A 19,506-nucleotide genomic window follows, 5' to 3' on the forward strand; every position below is an offset into this window, starting at 1 on the left:
AATTTCGGCCAACATGCAACTCTACAAAATGTACTACCAAAGAATGACCTTTGCCAAAACTTTGGGTATATGTCCATCGTCAGTAGCCGCGCTCTGTGGGCGTGACGAATAGTCTGGTCCTTCCTATCTGAGTCCCAACAATGCAAATGCCACCCGGGGCACTCACAGAGGAATGAAGACATGACAATTTGTGTGTGCGTCTCACGAATGTTTTTTCTTTTTGGCTGCTACGTGTTGGCGACTACAGTATCTTTTGATTATATAAAAGACGGGAGGTCACGAATTAACAACATACAATAAAGTAATCATAACAACATACCAGATGCTATAATTATGAATTACGTGTCCCCAGCTCTACCGGTAAATCTGAATGAATAGCAATATAATGCAATAACCAATATTATTGACGAAATTCAGTCATCAACTTGAAAACTGACCACCCTATGGGGCCCCAATACCCAGGGTTGTAATAACTCGAGTCGCGATTTTTTGGTGACTAGACCTGACTCGAGTCATTTTTTCAAATGCGTAAATTGACTTGACTCGAGTCAATTTTTGTATGGACTCGATTTGTACTCGAGTCATTTTGCATGACTCGAACCAAGTCATATGACTCGAGACTAGAACGGCCAAGACAGACATTCCATGTAACTTCGAAGAATAGTAAAGTTACCACATTATTTGTATTTCGTCTATCAGTCCTGATACTTGGAAATAGGGCCGTAAACTGTGAAAACTGATGAAAATTACTATATTATGAATACGAGCCATTCTATATCACTCGAGCAGAGTTGAAAAAAGTGGGTTGTACCGGATTGATCTAAAAACTGATCTGTGAACATAGCGACTTGGACTCGTATTCGAGTCAAACACTATGACGCGGACTCGCCCCTTTCCTGGCTAACTTGGACTCGGACTTGACTCGGAGGTGAATTGAAAATGACTCGACTTGACTCGAGTCAAGACTATAAAAATAAGATTGACTTGTGACTCGGAACATTGTGACTTGGTTACAACCCTACCAATACCAAGGTTGGAAGTGGGGGACGAATTGCTGTTTTGGTCCTGATTGTACCTAAAACCCACACTAACATGGTGTATAAGCGGATGACTATCGCGACAGTTATAAATGTCCAGTGAAGAATTTGAAATTAACGATTGGCACCCGTTTCAAGTAGAGTCATATGAGATGAACTTGAAATTCTACCTTACGCTTAATACAGATACTGAAACCTGCCGTTACGAGAAACGGCAAAGAACGGCTCGTTTATGATTTATATCAGCAGCTGTTGATTTTAACCAACGTTATGTTTTATTTCAAATCTTTCTCCGGTGTACGTACAATACAGGGATATATAGAACTATATATCCCTGGTATCCCTATATAGTTCTATATATGCCTGGTATAATGCATACGTATACTACATAGATAGGCCTACTGCTCGCCAAGCAGCAACGGTCAAACTGCGTTTAACTAAGGATAACCAAACATCAATACATAAGTTACTATTTGAAACTAGGCAGAGTGGTGATTATTATCTTGAAGCGAGGTAGTCGCGTCTGGAGTGTATTGATAACCTGATATGCAGCATGGCTTACACTGTCCTAACAATCACACAACAATTTACATCGAATATATATTTACTACGTGTGGATACTTCTTACGCAAGGACGAGCTAATACTTCTGACGTAATAATGAGCAGTGGCGTTTGAAAATCAACCGTTTGCGCTATTAATAACCTGGTATAATATGTCTTCCTTGTTCACGAATGTTCGATTATGTCATATTAATTGTACAAATAAAAAGTAATCGTTCTTTCACAAAGTAATCGATTAGATATGTGAAGTAGTCGATTACGATTACGATTACGTAGGATTTTTTTTTAATGTAATCGATTGCGATTACGATTACTTGAAAATGCTGTAATCGTCGTAATCGATTACGATTACTAATCGCGATTACCCCATGTCTGCTTACGAGAGGTAAAGAAAGTTCAAATTCTCTCGTTTTTGGGTGATATTTGAACCACCACAGTCGGTGGTTCAAACCAAGGTCAACGCGAAAAATTGTTAAAATCTCGCATTTGCTCGCGGAGGAAATGGTCAGGCCGACAAGTAATTGATGTATAAAACGATTAAATGCGTTCTGGTGAAGAATATAATATAGGTATGTGTAATTAGGAAGCGGTGTAATGCCGAATGTGATTCAAATATGTTGGCATAATACAAGCATTGACTACAAGCATTGACTACCGGTAGGGTACAACAGAACCCATGATTTATCTGTCCCTAATCCTTTCAATTAGTAGGTTTAGGATACATATTCAATATAGCCCGACATGACAGGATCGAAAAACTTCCGTGCAATGGAAAAATATATATTGGCGTCTCTTATTTATAGCTATCGTTTAATAATCGGCATAGTATTAAGGAGCGGACAAAGAGTAAATGCACGGAAAGACGGCATTATAACAAGCTCTAAATCAGTGGTTCCCAACCTTTTTCGACTCATCGCCCCCTTTTCAAGCTCCGCACCGATCATCGCCCCCCAAATATTGGGAACCGAAAAATAGGCATACAAACTGTAATCGCCGACGATTTGACCTTAAAAAGGTCATTTCTCCGACTTGACTCCAAAAGGACCGTAACAGCACTTCGTCAGCCCCCAAAACGTGTGTCTTTGGGCCCCGATATGGTGATAAACCAAACGTCTGGGGGGCTTTGCCCCTCAGACTCCTCCCCGATACCTCTTTACCGCTACTTCTCAGCAAAAACTATTGGACTCTTTAATTAGTTAGTCGGCTTAATTCGCGTGAAGCGCGAAAAATTTCTATCATCCATGATTGGATCGGTCAATATGTTCGGGAATTGCATATATATTGCTGTCAATTTTTTATCCTCTCTCTGCTCATGTATTCAGATTTACCGGTAGAGCTGAGTGAGGTGTCTTGGAAAATGTAGGATCCGTAATTATTAATTAAAAATATTCTGGCGGACCCGTGGGTATAAAGACTTCGTTAGGTGATGGCATTTCGTGGCATGTCTGCTATGTCAAAAGATATTCAAATCGCCCATACGTACTGAACTAAAAGACGAACACGATTTAGAATTGGTATTTCTGCACTCACAATTGATTTTTCTCTGCGGGATGGCATTTGTCTTGTGGGATTCTGATTGCCAGGACAGGAACATTTGGCGCCAGCCATTTAGGGGCCTATGGACAATTACACATATATGTGTATCATATATGGTACATATATCGAAGTCGGTCAGCATAAAGACAGTGCTTTTCCGCCAAGGTTTTCTCGTTCTGGCACACTTCTCGAAGTCGCATATTACATGGCCTGAAATTTCATATGCCTTGCTGCGTCATGGCGTGGTAATGGCTGAGCGATGCCTTTTTCTATATCTCATGCGTATTATTTCTTGGGTGACGGTTATCCAATAAGCAAGAAATGTGACATCGCTAAATCGCGCGCAGCGCGAAAATATTTTTAAAAAGTTGCATAAATTTCCCAAATATTACTCTAATTCATGTTAATTCATGAACAAATTTTGGGACCCTTCGAGCTCGGGCCTCCCATCCCAATTGGGGGTTTGGAGTGCGGTAATTGCGGTCCTAGACTCCAATATAGCGGTTTCAACGCGCCATCGCCCCCTATCGCCCCCTTCGCTATTTTCGCCCCCCTGGACCGCCAAATCGCCCCCTGGGGGGCGATATCGCCCACGTTGGGAACCACTGCTCTAAATGGAGGCGGCAGACCGACATCTTCAGAGGAGCCTTTGACAAGACTTGTGGAATAATGCAGTCTCAAATTAAACAGAACGACAACCCATTCGACGATGATGGCATTTTGGACAAGTCGTGTAATTCTAGTGTATCGGTTGAGATTGAAAGTACTGATAAATTATAGATTACTAACATACGGGGTTAGTAATCTATTGATAAATTCTCCCCGATCCAGACATCGAAATATGTGTTTGCGCAAGTCGTCGCGACATCTTCGACTGTGGATAAATCGAGGGGTGATATGTTTTTCTAGATGGCACAAAGCCGTACCAAATAACGAGCTGAAGTCTTGCTGTCCAGCAAAGCATAAACTTTTGCGATTTTGTTTTTAATATAGCAGCCCACAGCCTGTGTGTCGTAATCATGCTAGTCATTGTCTTTAACCTTCGTAGCAATCAGAAATTAGTTGAGAGTTGCGATGCAGGGTTAAAATTGAGCAGATGAACTTTCGGAGCGAGATCATTTGAACATTTCATGCGCGACAATGGTGCAAAGCGATCAACAATGAACTTGATCATTGATCACGGTAACGCAGGTCACGATCAACTCTGGGCTGACAATGGTGCATAAGGCCATAAGCTCCACCCTCGCTCGCTGTGTATACTGACATACAATCACTAAAATTTGACGTATGCAAGCAAGTAGTGGGGAATCTCGAAAGACTGGGGCCGTGGGCCACACTATCATGTAAAGACGGAAAACTGTCCGCGGGCCGGACAAAATCCCTTCGCGGGCCGTATGTTGCCCGCCCCTGCTATACAGCATACAATACAGTATTTGTTGAATTGCTTGATATGGAAATATTGTACATTCAACTAATCTGAAGGTATAACTCTCGTACGTTTTATGCGATCAGTGCCAATTACTGCAGTAGCCTATAGCGCAGCTGCAGACCATTTATTAATCAACTGAACAGTATTTTACAGCAATGCCTGCCTGTATACATGACCATGAAACGAAAATTGATTCTCTGCTTAATTCGGTCAAACGTGAGTGAAACCAAAGTGTCCGAATTGAGCGGAATTTATTGTAATTTGATAAACCCGTCTGCTATTTCTTGACGGTAGGTGAGTTGCATGTTGGCATTTATGCATACGAATTATGGGATCACGGAGAATAGAATTATAACAGTTTATCCTTTGGTACAGTCTTAGCGAAAAGAGTGTGTATCACCCCTGATGTACGGGTGTGAATATACACCCATTGCACACGAAACCAGAACGTCCTCAGACTTATACCGCGATATAAATCAAGTACAACATTTTAATCCAAATTATGCCTGTACGTTCAATTGTGGTATACGTAGTATATATTACATTATATTATATTACGGATCATATTGGGGTTCTATTCTAGCAGCACATTTATTCGCGAACAACGGAATTGGCAAGAACACGATGATTGACCAGCCGAATACAGTTATAAACCGCTAAAAGGGGCTGTAAGGACGATATAAGTTGGGATGCTTAAACGCATCCTTTGTTTTAGTGGTAATCTGGCGTTAGCGTATGTTTTGTGAGGAATAGAGAGAGAGAGAGAGAGAGAGAGATGGTATTCTTTTTCGCCTGCACCATCGAGATGCTTTGACGACGGAGATGCGACACGGCCTTTATAGTAAGGTCATCTAGTTTGCACCACCGGTTTTTTCTCCTCCATGCTATCCGTAATTGCTGAACACCTAGCAGCAGGATAGCCGCGGATACCAGTTTTCGAGTCTTTGGTCTGACCCGGCCGGGGATTGAACCTACGACAGACCGATCGAGAAGCCGGACGCTCAACTATCTCGCTCGGTGCAGAAGAATACAGGAGATTTAACTGTAGACGCGAAAGTGGAATTCAGTTTATTAATATGAAGTCGCGATTCGCGTTTGTCTGACCCGGCCGGGGATTGAACCCACGACCTACCGATCGAGAAGCCGGACGCACGACTATCTCGCTCGGTGCAGAAGAATACAGGAGATTTAACTGTAGACGCGAAAGTGGAATTCAGTTTATTAATATGAAGTCGCGATTCGCGTTTGTCTGACCCGGCCGGGGATTGAACCCACGACCTACCGATCGAGAAGCCGGACGCACAACTATCTCGCTCGGTGCAGAAGAATGCAGGAGATTTAACTGTAGACGCGAAAGTGGAATTGATTTTATTAATATGAAGTCGCGATTCGCGTTTGTCTGGACGCCGGGGGGCATTTGAGTCCTATAACAGGCCTATAACTACTGGTATACACTCACATTGATTCTTTGAGTGATCATCAAATTTGTTGTATCCCTCCGTTTTGTCTTTGCGGATTCCAAATATATAGGATGCTGTCGGCAGTTCGCGGGCCAGGAAAATCACAAGGAGACACGAAATAAATACGATAATCCATCGAAGTTTGGTACGAGTGAACATATTATTCAAGCGGTATAATCTATTGCTAGTGAATTTAGCTGGATAATAGTTAATCAAATAATATTAAAAAACATTGCAGTCACTGTGAGTAAATCAGTTTATAAATTATGTGGGATCGATATAACAGTTTTGGGATCAATTCACTATCTTCTTATCTATCTGATACTGCCTTCCCAAACGTATATTGCATTTTGCTCATTTTGATCGTAAACAGTATTGCAGAAGTGATGCTGCACCAATATCGCCGCCTATACCCAATTTCCGACACCTAAGATTACTAAAAGTCGTGACTCCAATCTGTTGGATTTTCGAAGTAATCGCAACAGCTACAAATCTTGCGGCGTGGATCTATTCGCAGAGGCTAAATATACTGACACGCTCGCCGATCTAGTTTGCTATAATAAAAAATAAGCACGTATGCCCCAGGCATGTCCTGTCCATCACTGCTCAAATATAGTAAGGATTGGATATCATATTTTCGCGCTTGCGATTGCCAATGCTCTTGTGAAGTGATATATTTATATTACTGACTCTTAACCCTTGTAAAAATTGTAGGCGACCTGCCGATACCATGCACATCACTTACAATTTAATGAATGAACAATCCATTGTATAAAGAAAGCCGTGCAGTAATTATGATGAGTCATACAGTACTATCGCAGACGAAAACGCCGTGCTTCTGTGGCACACGTGTTGCTAGAGTTAAAAAATTACAAAAGAGCTGTGGTTCTTATCCCTTTTTGCAGAAATTATCTTATTTGGTGAGTGTGCGTGAATTTACCTCAATAATTTATCGGTGATTATACTGATTAATGACAGAACGGCATTTATAGGAAATACCTCGGCGACGGTTAACATGGTTTCAAGGCTGCGAGTCGAGAGAGTGCTGGATTCAACGTCAAGTGAATTTCGTACATGGCTTCCATGGTAAGCAACTGAGAGATGCCACATTTGCACACGTCATGAATGGAACAAAACTTCAGAAAATCCGGAACATGACTAGTAGCCTTATCGTCAACCTGAGAACCGCTACTACTAAGAAGGCCTAGTAGAGATTGCTTTGTTGCAATCGTCTTCACAAAAGAACGCGAAGAGGGCAAGTTTAACACGGCAGTATGTCATTTATTGCTGAATCGCATTTAAAGGAAACGTGTTTATGACGCCGTCAAAACTGTGCGTTCTGAAAAGGGCTGTGGAGTCGGAGTCGGAGTTTGACTAATTTTCGCTTGATGGAGTGGGAGTAGGAGTCGTGAAAACTATAATGGCTGGAGTCGGAGTCGGAGTTTGTCAAAATGACCTTGACTCTGACTCTGACTCCGACTCCGACTTCAACTTCTTTATAATGAAAACAACTGCTTTCGAAAGATTTTCAATAGGATTTTTATGTACCACCCAGAGGTGGTCAGTAACGAAGTATTTCTACTTTTTCGAAGTACTCAAGTAGTTTTCCACTGCTTCTGGTACTTACTCAAGTAGATCTGATTTTCGCAACTTCTACTTCTACTTCGTAATATTTTGTGATCTACTTACTTACTTTTCGCTATCTTCAGTTTGTCAAGTAGAAGTAGTTATATCTTCCAATCAGGAAGATAGCCTGAAAAATTTCGGGGCTGTTTTCACGGAGCATCAACATTTAGTTTTCATAAGAGTTGAGTAAATCCCAGAATTTTCGTCGCACTTCGCGCGCAGTAGATGCAGAGTTACCAGTATGATTTCAGGAAAGTATCGATGAATATAATTTAGGTGGCGGGTTGGTGTGATTCCGTTCACACATGGATATCTGGAACTGGATATCCCTGCGTTCACACCACATTGTCGCCCTTCGCCCATATGAAATAATTCATCACAGTATATATGGCTCATCATATCGTTTTAAACTGATGTTTCGCAATCTATCATATACTTGTCATATCGTAATCTAGCATGTCCATGGCACGTCCTAACCTGGAAAAGTGGACTCTGACTTTTTTGTTAGTTTTTGTTCTGTTTTAGCATAACGCCTTTGAAACTTTCTGGACTGAAGGCATGAAAAACGTGTTCCGCTTTTAGAAGTAGCAGGGTTGTAATGACTCGAGTCATGACTCGACTCGAGTCATCCGAAAATCGTGACTCGAGTCGAGTCATGACTCGAGTCATTACAACCCTGCTACTTCTAAAAGCGGAACACGTTTTTCATCCAATATCAAAATCTCAAAAAAATCTCAAAATCTCAAAATACGGAAATGACTCGACTCGACTCGAGTCAATCTGTGTATTGACTCGACTTGGACTCGAGTCATTGCGCATGACTCGAAGCAAGTCATTGACTCGAGATACAGACGGCCAAGACCGACATTTCATTGTAATTTCGAAGCCAACACATTATTGGGATTTGGTTTGTTGGTACTGATGCTTGAAAATGCGACTAGAAACTGCTAAAAGTGGGGAAAATTGATATATTATAAATGCGAACCATTCAATATCACCAAAACGAGTTAAATAAGTGGGTTTAGGAAGACTTTAACTTGAAACTGAGCAGTCAACACAATGAATTGGACTCGGACTCGAGTCATAATACCATGACCCGGACTCGATCCTCTGTTCGCTGACTTGGACTCGGACTTGACTCGGTGGGAATTGAAAATGACTCGACTTGACTCGAGTCAAAAATATAAAAGTGAGATTGACTTGTGACTCGGAGCCTTGTGACTTGGTTACAACCCTGAGAAGTAGTATTTATGTTTTATTTTCAACTCCCAGTATCATATACTTTGAGTTATAATTAATATCAGTTCTTTTGTCTGAATAAAATACATGTTGAAGTATAAAAGCAAGTGAAGTTAAGTAATGCCTTTAATTTCCGGAAATAAAACTGCACAGTATGGCATTTTTACGGTCCCCCATATTTTTATTGACGTTTACTAATCGCGCAAAGTGTTTACACCGTATCATATACAACTTCTCCGTATTGCTCTTCGACTAAACTACGGACCTTATAATATGGGGGATGGCGACATACCATGCTATTTTCTAAAACGTGCTGTTCGAGAAAACAGAGGATAAGTATCGCATTTCCATAATGATACTATCATTTCATCCTATGATGTGGACGAATGCTTATGCTATCGAAAATTGGATTACTGCTAGTATGCATCAATATGAATAAAGCTCGTCACCTTTCGCATAACTCAATTTGCACCTTTTTACAATCCATGTGAACGAATTAGGATCGTTTTCACAACTACTTACTTACTTGAGTACTTTTAAAGTCAGTAAATTCTACTTCTACTTCAAGTAGTTTTAGGTTGCTTATGGAAGAAGTACTTCTACTCGTACTTGAGTAGATTTATTCGTCGCTACTTCCACTTCTACTTGAGTAGCTTTTTTGACTACTTTGACCACCTCTGGTACCACCGATTACTGTTATTACCAACGATACAGATCATGCGCGGTCAACCAGTGGCTTGCAGACTCAATGTGACACACGAGAAGGTTTTGTGTTCCCTGCAAGGTAATTCTCGAATTTATTTATAACATCAGGTAAAATTGCAAAGCCAACCAAAATTTGATTAGCCTGACCGATGATGACAAAAACATCCGTTCTGACGCATTGGTGTAACCAGTGACCAGCCACATTGATCGCAGATCTTCTTATATGACCATAAAGTAGAATATTTCGTAGCAGATTTATTTGACTTGAAATTTTTCTCAGCACTTCGCGTGATTTATTGTCACTAGATTTCTTGCATTCAGTATTGGAGCCCCCCTTGAAAATTATAAATGCGCGTTATTTACGGAATTGAGCCAAACTATTTTCCCAATTATAGGAGATAACGTGTCGTCCAACATGCGTCTTCGCTTGTGCGCTCGCAGCGAGATCGTCGGCGATAAAACATTTGCACAAAATGATAGAGGCATGTTCACCGAAACAGTCGATATTGCTATGTCTAGACGCCGAATAATCCTGTCCTTGCCAGATGAGCACAATGGTGTACAGATGCGACCCCCAATATATGTAAGTAACATATTTATTGATATAATTCATTCTTAACCTTTGATAAAATTTCGCGCTTCGCGCGACCAGGTCGTGACTGCACAGTGCACACTGCTCATTTGCTTGACTTAATTGTTATCAATTTTAAAGCGTAGTAATATAGATCTTGTTTGCAATGATACCTAATTTGGTTCGCTCCTATCGGACGAATAACAAAAAGGTTATCAACATTCCAGTTGCCTGCACAATGGTTCGTAAATCTCATGTGTCCCTTTGGCCGAAAAGGTGGACCACCCCTGATATACATAAAATTGGACGTTATTTGCCAAATTACAATCCAGTTGCATAGATGAAGAAAATCGCAATATGCATCTTCGTGATGCAGTCACAAATTGATGCAATTTTTGGAATTACACCATGATCCTGTGACGGAGCAACTAATAATCGCGGATTTCGTAGTTTGAAAATTTTGAGTTTACCCAAGAATGCAAAAAAAAAAATTTGCGCAACATTTTCATGGGGTTGACAGGAAAATTTGAAAAAAAAATTACGTTTTTGAGTAAACTCAAAATTTTCAAACTCGAAATCCGCGATTATTGGTTGAAATGAATTCAAATTTGGTGTGCGTCGTTTTTAAGGCAACCTAACGATTTAATCACGTAGCCAGCAAGATTGAGGAAAAAAAGTTTCTTTTTTAACAGCCCTTGAACACTTATGTCGTTCTCAGTTATTCCATCAATATTAACATGACCTGATGCGAATACTTTGTTTGTTAAAAAAAACAGTTGGTCAAGCCTAAAAATTGTACTTTTGCACAATGGAAATATATTTTCTCCTATGTACCAATTGGTCATTCTATCAAGATGAAATAGGAGTATGAAGCTATCAAGTTTGTCCCTGGAAAGCTTAAATAAAATACTGATATGCGTCTCATCTCTTTTCACTTGTAAATGGATTTTCCGTAAAGCCAAAAAAGTGCGTATACCTAGTATCCATATCAAACGAGATACTTAAATCTGGAATCTTTGACAGATCAATCAGTTATTTATTAATATTTTCATCATTTCAAAACATCACAAGACTGCGACATCTTGAAAAGATACGAAGGTGTCGAAACAACTTGGAGTAGCCCTTAAGATCATACACCAACCTTAGCCTAGGGCCTAGGCGAAGTAAAGAAGAGACATGCACACTGAATGAAAAGTAATGCAGAAAATATAAGACGCAAGCGACAAAATGAGGTGGCATGTGGTGGAGGGCGAGGTCGAGGTCAAGAACCAATTTTGTTTAAGATAAGTTATTAATATTGTATTCCAACTGATCATTTTGAATTTAAAATAGGTGGTTGACACAATTGACATAAAACTGATTCAATTAATGCAACGTTATCTTAGTATTTAGGTAAATACTGATATACATGATTGAAGTTTATTTATGTACAGGATATCCGTGAAAGTCTCCAATTATGATAAATCTAATACCCCGAAATATAAGTATGTTGATGTATTTTGATTTAAAACAGTCTTCGGCGTGTCAAAATAACAAGTAGATTGAATTTCTGAACCTTATAGTACGATTGAGCTGATTTTTTATCCAGCCAATACAGCGAAAATATGAGATTTATTGTAAAAAGGGCCACGGTTTCAAAAAGATCAACATCGAAAAGAATTGTGAAATCGGGCACTCTAGGCCGAGATGGATGTTAGAATAAAAGGATCGCTACCGATGCGTGTCGTTCGACATCCTCCTATCTGTTCATGACATAGCATTGTGTCTTATCGCATTGTACATTGTGTGTGACTTGTTCAGATGAAAAATATAACCCAAGGATGTTATGTTATGTTACGTCCGGTTGAATCGGCAATCAACAACAACCAATGGGAATAGCATAAGGCCATGAAAATAAGACAACTAGATATTTATGATATGTGGTCTTCTATCATTCCCGCAGTAAGCTATAAGCATTGTGCCATATGTTAATTATTAAACGGATTCACCAAAACGAGACAATGAAATGGCGAATTGTGAAATGAACGTCATATATCAACTGCAGAGTTTCGTCAGCAGCTACTAGAACACTTGCAAGTTGTATAGCAGCTCATCAGTGATCGAGGTGTTGCAGGTGCAGCAGCTGTGTTATTCGTGCCAAAGAATACTTACGGAGAGAGTTACAATAGCTTTCGAATATATTATCGTATTTCCGTGTTATGACATTATGATGTGGACGAAATCTCATCATATTAGAGTTGAGCAACGCATAATGAATTCGACTATTACCATATCCGGGCTCACCCTTGTAATTTAGATTTCCCTACATCCGATCTTCACATAAGCCAGCATGTGCTAATTTTTAACTCAACTGCCAATTCTTTGCGGTGTCAGTTTAGCCGCCTTGACTGCCGAGCGAATTCGGACGGAAACGACTGTACATTTTCCCCGCCACTCGATCGTTATAGCTCGCCAATGGATAATTGGGAACTAGCTGGTATTATTAGGGCGATTATTTTTTACCTAAAATTGGATATTTTGACATTTATAACGTAAAGAAATGAATCTTGACTAAATTGTGACCTCGAGTGTTTGAATTACGCATCGTTGCACAAAATGTTAGAATTATGGTTAGAACTGTCCGTCATTGAACAAGTATGCTAATTGGCAAGAATGAAAGCGGCAGTTGTTGACTGGCGAGGATATTGTTTGTGGTGTTCGTGGTGTTTTGTTGGTAATTTACACCATGGCGTGATGGCGAATAGCAGAGTATAGTGTAGATTTGACACGATCGATTATTCGAAGGGAACCCTTTCCAAATTGCAGTGTGCATCTTCGCGACTAAGCAAAATGGTTAACGAGTAATAATACAGGTGCCACATCGAAGGTATATACAGTATTCACGATTCAAAATAGAGGGGCTCTTTCTGTCATATTGGGATACCGGCATAACTCAAAACTACGTTCTACTTGACAAGATCCAAAGTGTAAAAAGTCGGCATAACAACTTGAGTAAGTAGTACAGGTAAGCAACACCTACTTGGGTACTCACACAAAGCAAAAGCAGTTCTTTACTGTAAGGATTTTTTGGCTTTATTTTCGTCTACATCATCCAGATGCTTTGCCGATGTACAGGTGCGCGGTGACCGTTTTATAGATTTCTACCAATGAATATTACATTATTCGTATATGCGTTTGCTGTATTTATCTTTATTTTCACACTCCAAAGTTTGTAACTATTATTTATAGTATAGCAATCTACTCCAACGTGCGCGGTGTACGAGCTAACCAACGTAATACTCGTTTTTATATCGAATATATAGCGCCGCATCAGTGTTATCATGAAGATAATTCATTTATTGATGATCTGAAATTCTAATAAGTTCCATTACGTTATCCATAAACGATACACACTGAAGCAATTGGTGTAAAAAGCAGGATATTTCATCTAATGTCAACAATGCAGGGATAATGCTCATAACTTACGAGTAATCTAAATATTCATCGCGGAGCTTTCAATTAATGTAACAGTGACGTCACAATTACAATGCCCGGTCAGTTCTTGTTATCAGCATTTGCGCATTCCATCCGGCGTAGTGCAACAATAAGGCTGCCTCACTATCTTCGAAGACGGTTTAAACATACCGGTGGACTTTCATTCGAACTATCAAACGAGCAGAAAGAAATACAGGACGCCGTGAAAAAGTTAGTAGCCGAAGAGGTTATTCCAAAAGCGCCAGAGCTTGACAGAACCGGCGAGTACCCATGGGAAATCTTGCGTCAATTCCATGATCTTGGATTCTTGAACCTTCAAATTCCCAACGAATACGGCGGAGCAGGTCAGGGACTTCTCGTAAATAGCATAGTAACGGAACAGGTTGGATACGGGTGTACCGGCGTTCACAACGCAGCAGATGCGAATGGACTAGGTCAAACTCCTCTTTTAGTGGCCGGAAATCATGACCAGAAAAAGAAATATCTTGGAAGAATGACGGAACAGCTGTTAATGTGCGCGTACGCTGTGACAGAACCTGGTACAGGGTCTGATGTTGCAGCGATCGCAACGAAAGCTGATAAAAAGGGCGGCAGCTTCGTAATGAATGGACAGAAGATGTGGATTACAAACGGCGGAGTGGCGAACTGGTACTTCGTCCTCGCTAAAACGAACTCAGAAAAATCAGTATCTCCGTATAAATCTTTGTCCGGCTTCATCGTCGACGCAGACGCGCCAGGAGTGACTCCAGGCAAAAAAGAAGATAATATGGGACAGCGGTGCTCAAACACAGCTGGGATATCATTCGAGGACGTTGTAATTCCCAAAGACAATTTACTGGGAAAGGAGGGGGATGGATTTAATATAGCAATGTCGGTATTCGATAAAGTGAGACCTGTTGTCGCCGCAGCGGCCACTGGCTTGGCACAAAGAGCACTTGATGAAGCCACAAAATATGCAATGGAACGGCGAACGATGGGGAAATTGATCGGGGAACATCAAGCCGTCGCCTTCATGCTGGCTGAAATGGCAATTCAGGTCGAGTTAGCACGTATGTCGACGTATAAGTCGGCATGGATGATTGATCGCAATCTTAAAAGCACACTACATTCATCCATAGCAAAAGCCTTTTCATCGGATGCCGTGAATAAATGTACTACTGACGCTGTTCAGATTTTCGGAGGTGCTGGATATAACAAGGACTACCCCGTAGAGAAACTTATGCGGGATGCAAAAATATTCCAGATTTACGACGGAACATCGCAAATTCAGCGGCTTATTATTTCCCGCGAACATTTGTCGAGGTATGCGTAACAGAAATTTGCGAAATATGTGGGCGTATTTTTTAGCTATATATTGTCTTTATATAGATCTACCTATAGTTCCCGCCATTTTAGAAGCCAATTCTCTCTATCCTATGCATATTTCAGAGTTATTTTTCTGAGGCTCTGAGTAGCTCTTAGGCTAATTATATATTTCTTCGATTAGGTCATGTGTGTTATCATATACATTCTCCAGATTGTGCGCGTTATTTGCGAAATTCCACTGCATTTTGTCTCGTTTTCTATAGCACAGACTTATTATTAAATGCCTCCAATAAAAACTGGTACATCAATTGATGGGAGGTTTTCTATAGTTATCCACGCACAGTGTTCCATTATTCGCTAAGGCGACAACACTGAAAAAATCGTAAATTTACGAATTTACGAACAGTTAATGTGACAATATTTGTAATAGTGGACAACCAAGGTCGACTCCAGTTACTGAGTTCCTATACCTAAGTATTGGAAGTTTATCTATAGGCTGCTCCTCATCACCTATGATCCGCGTAAGCGCGGTGTCTTAAAAGACCTAGAGGGGGAGATACGGAATCATAATAAAGAAATGGCCTGGTGCAAATGACCAATGTAGTAGAAAAACCATGCATACCAAAACAATAACAAATAATCTTACGCAAGATGGTAACTAGGGATAGCCCGAACCCCTAAAAGGTTCAGGTTCGGGTGAACGCGAACCTTTTTGAAAGGTTCAATGTGAAGTGTGAACGCAAACGTGAACCTATGACGTCACGTGACGTCATATTGCCAATTCCACCCCTACACTACAGTGAAGTGATATAATAATGTGCTGTGCACGATACCAAACGACGACTCAGGCCACAGTACGCCACAATGATGCCGAAGTACATGCTGACTTTTTAAACGTCATCAATTGTATCAACTGGAGCAATCAAATGCTATATCAATCCTATAAAATCAATATCTTCCGTCGCTTTGCCAACAATTTTGACGAGGCGTTGCAAGGGAATATAAGCTTACGCCTTAATGGTCTAGGCCAGACCGGACATTGTATTCGGCGTCTGACTATTACTGCTACATTGATATTGAGCAGACGAGTGTAAAAAGGCTTTCTATGCTTGCAACCGATATTACCCCATAAACAAAGGTAGCCAACGCCCCAATTGCACGAATTTGGTTTTCATGATACAACAAACATATCAAATCAAGATAGATCCCGTTAGCCTTCTAGATTTTTTACATGAGACAAAAATGTATTCATCGCATATCAATTTCATTGATTGGTTAAACAGGCATCATTCTGACTATACCTACAAGAAGTGCATTTCGTTATTGAAGTTGTGTGATTGCGGGTGAAGCTCACAGCATAGAGTCACTAAATATTCACAAACGGAAAGATGAATATTTTGAGCAAACATGTGTAAGTATAAAAATTTTGAGATTGGCTAGGCGCATGCTCGTTTAGTGTCATTTAGTTATTTTATGGTGCCAGCGCCATGCATAGAGTGCATGGTCCGAAGTTGAAATGCAAAGAATTTCAACAAAATATGTAGTATAATGACGCGGAAAATTGTAATATATGAAAAAGGTTCACAGTGCAGAACCTACCAAGGCTCGTTTGTGAACGTGAACCTTTTTCATATATTACAAATTTCCGCGTCAATAAACTACATCTTTCTTACCTCAAGTTCACACCAGCCCTAGTAACTATAACTAGAGCCCGACCGATATTGGATTTTTAGGCCGATACCAATAAAACCGATATCTAACACCTTCACCGATAACACCGATATATTCAGCCGATATTTAAATAAGGTGGAATCTACCTCAAAAGGAGCATTTTCAAACTTCAGAGCATTTATTTCAATAGATTTACAGCCATTGCCGTATACCTGAATGTGAAACAAACAAGAAAAGCTGCATCTGCACAGTGTGCATCTGCAGTGCACACCTTGAAAGAGTAAGATATACGAAATATAGCAATATATTCTTAGTCTAGCGGTCAAGAATTATAGTTTTCTGACTTGATACTATCATGTTGTGGCGTCACGAAAATTGCCGATATTTTTTCACCTCCAAGGGCCGATACCGATAATTCTTTTAATGACTAGGCCTAATATTGACTCGATATTATCAGTGAACCGATAATCGGTCAGGCTCTAACTATGACCGCACCTCAAATGCAACAATGTCAGGTGACCTAAGCTCGAAAGGGGCAAAAAGGATTTCTTAAATAAACATAAAATTGATATATTTTGGGGCAGATTTATTCAACTCGTCGTAATATGTTTTCTTCGCACTTTATGCGATTTATAGTGTCACTGAGATCTCTTGATATTATTATGGGGACCCGCGTCCAAAAGTATTTTTTAAATATTACAAATAATTAAAAATATACATTCCCAGAAATGAGTTTAATTGCATTCGCAATTGTTGCTGGTTGCTGCTGTTGTATATTTACAAAATCGGTGCTTATCGCCTGTTGGTCTTTTGCAACACGATAAAACGATGCGTAGCCTACAAGGAAATGAACCAGCTGGGTCAGTAAATCTTATACGAATGTGAGATATATGGAAACGAGCTTTCGGGAATGAACATGTTCAATTGTCAATGTAAAATTATAGGCCCTAAATTTCCGAAATCATGAATTCCATCAGTTCCACTGGCAAATCTGATCACGTGGGTTTACAGGAGATGAAATAATAATAGTCATCATAATCTAGGCAAAATTAACCCTCACAATATTATTGACAGTGTAATCCCACGAAAGAAAGCACTCAAAAGGAATGGAAAGAACTAGTAGAAAGGGCCGCGGCTTAGAAAAGATCAACATCGAAAAGAACTGTGACATCGGGCACTCTAGGCCGAGGTGGATGTTAGAGTTAAAGTAAAGAATCGCTATTGATGCGTGTCGTTCGACATCCTCCTATCTGTTCATGACATCGCATTGTGTCTTATCGCATTGTACATTAATTGTGTGTGACTTGTTCAGATGAAAAATATAACCCAACGATATTATCTTATATATCCGCAAATAAAACACTCTTTCCTCAATGAAATCGACGATCATACGACGAGTGAAAATCTTTCACGCGGGTTAAATAAAGGAGAATATGTTTCTCGGCATACTTGGTGAAGAGCAAATTTTTAACAGAGATGCGATTATAGGTGATTCTTGATGAGTTTCCGACCGTGATTCCGACTATAAGCACACATCACGATTTCGAGATATTTGCATATTCACAGTTATGCTGTTATCTACTTCGGGCGAAAATTGCGCTGTAATTTAATTAATTTGTAATTTATTGTGGAACAGCATCTCGACGGCTATCCGACAGTCGTTGAGCATGTCCGCATTCAAGTCGAAATACAAGCAATTTCTTCTAAATCAATACTAGCCAGTCTTCAGGATTACCGAACCACGACCTAACATCGACCTCGCCCTCCGCCACATGCCACCTCATTTTGTCGCTTGCGTCTTATAGTCTCTGCATTACTTTTCATTCAGTGTGCATGCCTCTTATTTACTTCGCCTAGGCCAGAGGTCTCAAACTCAAATGTGCTCGCGGGCCAGTTTTCCAGTTTTGACGACGCCGCGGGCCGCAGCATTATAGGGGTATTCTATGTATTTCCAAGTAGTTCTTATTTGGCGGGAATTAATTGTCCTATTGAAAGTGAGCCGATCCAAAAGATTGACAGTAAACACACATCGTCAAAATGTGATTTCCTCTTGTATCAATTTAGGCCTGGCACGAAAAGAACCATCAATTTATTTAGGCCTGGCACGAAAAGAACCATCAATTTATACCTATTTGAATAGAATTGTTGTTGTACTTGATATATAATAATTATAAGATATAGACACCATATGGGCGGACAAATGTATGATGCCATCATAAAAGCTATCGGGTTATAATTTTGCAGCTACTATGAGTATTTTGAATTTAACAGATTGATAATAGAGACTGATCTGATATCAAAACATTTTTAGGTTGAGCATTGTAATTCCAATCCAGGATTCGGGTATATTTCTGAAAAGTAGGCTATTAATCTCATGGCCAAATATCTTCAAATATAGGAGAAGAAAAAACCTAAATATATTAATGAATGTGTCCTGATGATTGAAACGCCGAGCGGCCCATTGTTGTTACATCGTTGGAGCGTACCACTACGGTATACTCTGTACCTTTAAGTGGCCTTAATAATATGGTTGAGCGACCAAAGAAATAACATGGTTTAGCGACCAAAGATGTAACTAACAGATTGCCAATGGTTGCCATAACTACTTACTTAGTTAACGAAAAACCAAGCTGCGACCTTCTGATCTATTACTATTTCCCTGATACGCGATTAGTTTGTTGCGTCCATGGTTCTAACAAATTCACGGCATTTTGAGCCACTCCGAGTCCACTCGAGTCATTTTCATTTTGCCATCGAGTTAGCCCGAGTCTGAGTAATTCTAAAAAAGGTAGCGTCCAAGTCCAACTCACAAATTTCAGTCACGAATCGTCTAAGGGTCAGGTTTTGTCATCATGAATTGGAAATGTGGCGAAATAGTGAATCATCCACTG

General features: G+C 40.1%; 1 protein-coding gene and 1 pseudogene across 3 annotated transcripts in view; one reads left to right on the forward strand and one right to left on the reverse strand.

Moving 5' to 3' along the window:
- LOC145451077 (heparan sulfate glucosamine 3-O-sulfotransferase 3B1-like) overlaps positions 1 to 7,569 on the reverse strand; it is a 33,823-nt gene extending 26,254 nt beyond the window's left edge. For 2 of the 3 annotated variants that reach the window (XR_013918684.1, XM_080329567.1), the window contains exon 1: positions 6,024 to 7,569. Coding sequence is in view for 2 of the 3 variants with exons in the window: in XM_080329567.1 (XP_080185693.1) it covers positions 6,024 to 6,183 (160 nt within the window). In the remaining variant the exon portion in view is untranslated. The remainder of the gene's footprint in view (positions 1 to 6,023) is intronic. The other variant, XM_080329569.1, reaches the window with a different exon arrangement.
- Positions 7,570 to 11,706: 4,137 nt separating this feature from the next.
- LOC145450624 (medium-chain specific acyl-CoA dehydrogenase, mitochondrial pseudogene) lies at positions 11,707 to 18,633 on the forward strand (annotated as a pseudogene).
- Positions 18,634 to 19,506: the final 873 nt, after the last annotated feature.

This window comes from Botryllus schlosseri, chromosome 11, assembly GCF_051294905.1.
Source record: "Botryllus schlosseri isolate E-star chromosome 11, Bs_hap1, whole genome shotgun sequence".
NCBI lineage: Eukaryota > Metazoa > Chordata > Ascidiacea > Stolidobranchia > Styelidae > Botryllus > Botryllus schlosseri.